This window comes from Galeopterus variegatus, unplaced genomic scaffold (assembly GCF_000696425.1).
Source record: "Galeopterus variegatus unplaced genomic scaffold, G_variegatus-3.0.2 Scaffold5840, whole genome shotgun sequence".
NCBI classification, from domain to species: domain Eukaryota; kingdom Metazoa; phylum Chordata; class Mammalia; order Dermoptera; family Cynocephalidae; genus Galeopterus; species Galeopterus variegatus.
In genome coordinates, this window is record NW_007731951.1 from 126,626 (window position 1) to 130,920 (window position 4,295).

At 41.6% G+C, this 4,295-nt stretch overlaps 1 protein-coding gene across 1 annotated transcript in view; it reads right to left on the bottom strand.

The window, feature by feature from the left end:
- ZSCAN21 (zinc finger and SCAN domain containing 21) overlaps positions 1–4,295 on the bottom strand; it is a 16,584-nt gene that overhangs the window by 1,998 nt on the left and 10,291 nt on the right. Inside the window, exons 3-4 of the mRNA XM_008590095.1 lie at positions 2,964–3,455; positions 2,063–2,252 (exon numbers count right to left, since the gene is read on the bottom strand). Of these exons, the coding sequence (XP_008588317.1) occupies positions 2,063–2,252; positions 2,964–3,356 (583 nt within the window). The 5' untranslated portion in view covers positions 3,357–3,455. The remainder of the gene's footprint in view (positions 1–2,062; positions 2,253–2,963; positions 3,456–4,295) is intronic.

Sequence of the window (4,295 nt, forward strand, 5' to 3'; positions counted from 1 at the left end):
CAGTTGTTTCCTGTTCTTAGGAAAAAGCTATTACAGGAGAAATAGGATCATCTGTGAGACTAATGGATTCTCAAGGGTGACTAAACATAGCTCTATGAGAAGTCTCAGTATCACATAGATATAAATAAGTCATCATCAAATCTAGTTTCCAAGATTGTGCTTGCCCACAGCCCCCCTACCAGAAGCTATTATGAGTATATGACTCTTTCTGCCACGAGAAGAGCTTCATATAGGCAAAAACAGGCACATCTGGACAGCAACAAAGGAGATGGATGATGCTCAGGCAGAAAGAAACAACTAAGAAATATTGCTAAAAGGTCAAAGTCGATTAAGGAAAATAAAAAGGATAATTAAGGAAGAAGAGGCCGAGTACCAAACTCACCATACTCCCACAGAATCTGAATATAAAATCAGCATCCAGCCCATCTATAATCACTCCCATCCCAGATTCTTATTAATTTGAATGAATGCACTTTACCCCCAAGAGGGTTTAACTCTCATTTAACTTACATTGGCTATGTCTTATAATTCTTTTAGTTATAAAGTGACACTCACTGTTGAAATCAGATTGAATCAGTTTATCTTTTTTAGAACATCTCACTAGGCAGTCACACTTCTTAAAAATCCACCTAATTATTGACATGCATGGAAAAGGGGAGTGAGAGAAATTCACTGTGAAAAATGGGCTCCATCTGAGAACTGTCATCCCTCTGAGGGTACAGCAGCCACAATCAGCAAGCCGTTTTTCCCTTCACCAAGAAACTGCCTTATCTGTCTCTCTCCATCCAACCATCTATTTCCTTCCTCTGCCAACAGTGACCATCAGCTGCTTCCAGGCTCACCCCCTATTCACGACCTTCTGGTGACTAGGGTCACGCAGCTAAAATGCCTTTCACTGTACATAATGAGCAATCACCTGGTTACATGTACAAACTTCCCTTCAAATTACTGCATAGCCATGAACTACATGTGTGGGAAAGAAGTAACTTAATAAAAGTTAACATTTTAAAAATAGCCTAATGAGGCAGAAGTTGAAAAAGAATTTACCAGGCACCATTTACTTCATTGTCTTCCAGCCTGTACTGTTACTGCTGGGAAGTTTGCTATCTGTCTAATCAGCATTCCCAGTGGGGAATCACCTCTTTAAGAACACGATGGCTGTTTTAAACAATTAATTTCAATGACTACAGTTTTCACTTTAGGATCTATTTTTTTGAATAAAAGTTGCCTGTTTTATTTCCTAACAGTTTATTTTTTTAATATCTCAATGACTTATTTTGTCTTGAATTATTTTAAACCAACATATCTTGTAAAGTCTTTTCATCAATGTTCTATTATTGCAGATTATTTAGGCTTTAATTCTACTTTGTTGTGACTCCTCTCCAAACTCTTACTCTACTTGGGTATTTTATAATTTTTATTCTCTAGAAAGTCTTTGTTTCCTACAGTGCCCTCCCCTAAGTGATTCCTGTATGACCTGGAATACTCTAGAATTCACTGGAAGCTGACCCTAAGGGCTGGACTGCCTCGTTTCTCTTGCACTCCATCTGCCAGTTGGGTTTGCCAATGCGGAACACTACCAGAACTAAGGGCAGGAAGAGGGTGAAGCTGGGGTATTTATTCCCTCGGTTCTCTCCCTCCTCAATGGCAGGGCCTACAGCCGCAGATCCTATCAAGTGACCCCTCCCCCATGGCACAGCTCTAGCCTGGTTCTGGTAACAGGTCCCCCGTCATCCTTTCAGGTTCACAAATAGTAACAGCTTTTCACTGTTGTCTGTGGCAGCACTGCCCCTTGTTGGTTCGTTCAACCTCCCCACGCCTCTGTAAAGTCTCTTTATTATATTCACTTCAATTGACCTTTTAAGAATATGTCATCTATTCCCCTGTTAGGATCTTACCTGGGACAGCTGTACCTGGGGGAGGAAAGGGAACTACTTCCACCTAATCAGCCTGCCTAGTCAAGTCAAGGGAATCACCTCACAACGAGGAATTATGGATTACTCTGCATCTTCAACAACAAAGACCTGGGGCACTGATTGACAGACTGACAGACGGTCCTCACCTTGAATCTTTCTCAGACCTTGAGTGAAATCCTGCTCTTCACCACTCTCTTGGATGTACAGGGGCCCCCAAGGTTCATAGTTAGGACTCTCCACAGGCTGTGACTGCACACTGCTCAGGGATCCCTTTGATGTTCCTGAAGATGACATATTCTCCCACACCTGTTTCTGTTCATTTGGAGGAGTTGAGACCTGGAGACAAGGAGGAATGGCTGGGTTTGTTCACAGCTCACTGTAAGAACTAGAATGAAAATCTTAGGAAAGCTATGTAGAACCACTACAAAAGAGAAAAAGAAAAACATTCATTCCATTCAATTACCAAGGCTAAAGGTTAGTTTAGGATAGTAGAAGAAAAACAGGAGGAACATGGTCTAACTCAGTAGAAACTTCCATTCAGCTAATGTTACTGTATGGACAAACCCTGGTTCCTGGCTGGAATGCTAAGCTCTCCTAGAATAAAAACCTCCCCTGCCTACCTGCTGTCCTGGTTCATCCAGNCAAGGTTCATAGTTAGGACTCTCCACAGGCTGTGACTGCACACTGCTCAGGGATCCCTTTGATGTTCCTGAAGATGACATATTCTCCCACACCTGTTTCTGTTCATTTAGAGGAGTTGAGACCTGGAGACAAGTAGGAATGGCTGGGTTTGTTCACAGCTCACTTTAAGAACTAGAATGAAAATCTTAGGAAAGCTATGTAGAACCACTACAAAAGAGAAAAGAAAAACATTCATTCCATTCAATTACCAAGGCTAAAGGTTAGTTTAGGATAGCAGAAGAAAAACAGGAGGAACATGGTCTAACTCAGTAGAAACTTCCATTCAGCTAACGTTACTGTATGGACAAACCCTGGTTCCTGGCTGTAATGCTAAGCTCTCCTAGAATAAAAACCTCCCCTGCCTACCTGCTGTCCTGGTTCATCCAGTTCCTGCTCCAGATCTTCGAGGAGAGTGACGGCCTCTTCAGCGCTCTCCGGGCAGTGCTCCTGCACCCAGGCCTGGAGCTCCTGGGGCAGGATGGTCAGGAACTGCTCCAGCACCAGCAACTCTAGGATCTGCTCCTTGGTGTGGATCTCAGGCCGCAGCCACTCACAGCAAAGCACCCGGAGTTGGCTCAGGGCCTCCCGGGGTCCTGGAGTGTCATGGTACCCAAACTGCCTGAAGCGCTGGCGGAACATCTCCAGGCTAGGAAGGCATTTCCCTTTCTCCTCCTCCTCAACTTTCACCATTGCAGGCCCCACCTGCTCCTGTGAAGGCCGAGGGCCCAGAACTGTGGCCATGCCCAGTACTTTGGTCATCACACAGACTCCAGAAACAGCCTCACTAAAGATGGGGCTCTGTGGAGCAGGAATATTGGTTCCTTTTGGTTTCTGGTTCTTTAGGGCCACACGGCAAACCTAAGAAAATATGGTTACCATAAAATTACCAAAAAAAAAAAAAGTATGTTTTTTTGGTCTTTACGGCCACACCTATAGCACAAGAAATTGTGGAAATTATAGCCAACATAAAACTACCATATACAAATGACTGTTCAAAATGCTTCTGGAGTCAGCTCAGAATATCCTCCTTTGACTTTACTGTGTCTCCCGTCCCCTAAAAAGTGTAGTATGGCATAATCTTAAAATTAAATTGACTTTACTCTGAAAACTGTTTCAGAAATCTTACAATTATAGATATCCTAATTTCTGATATTTCAACATGTTGTCTACTGGCAAAATGCTGTCTATTTGAATCTAAGACATTTAGCTGGAACATTAAAAAACTAGTCAAATGACTGGGCAGATTCTCAGCATGACCAGGTGTCATGCTGGGAGGCTGGAATAAACTAGTATATTTAAAAGAAATTGAGTACAATTAGTGATATAATTTTGAGTTTCACTTTACCCATTTTAAGTAGGGTACACTCAAGTTTTTAAATGTCCCTTACCTTTAGCTTTTTATAGAAAGGCAGGAAGAATGGCAGAGAGATTAGACTGAAAGTAACATATATTCTTTACAGGTATTTATTTTGATAAGATACGTTTTGCTGAGAAGAAATTGAGGAGAGAAAATTGAGAGAAAATAGACGACACAAACAAAAATGTGTGAAAATATTTTTTCTTTTAAATTTTAAATATTCTACATCTGTCAGTCAGTTGATACATTAGAATAGTGAAACATCTGGAGTAAATATAATCACTTCTATTCTCTTCGTTTGCCAAAAAGTGAAGTCCATTCATTCAACATTTACTAAACAC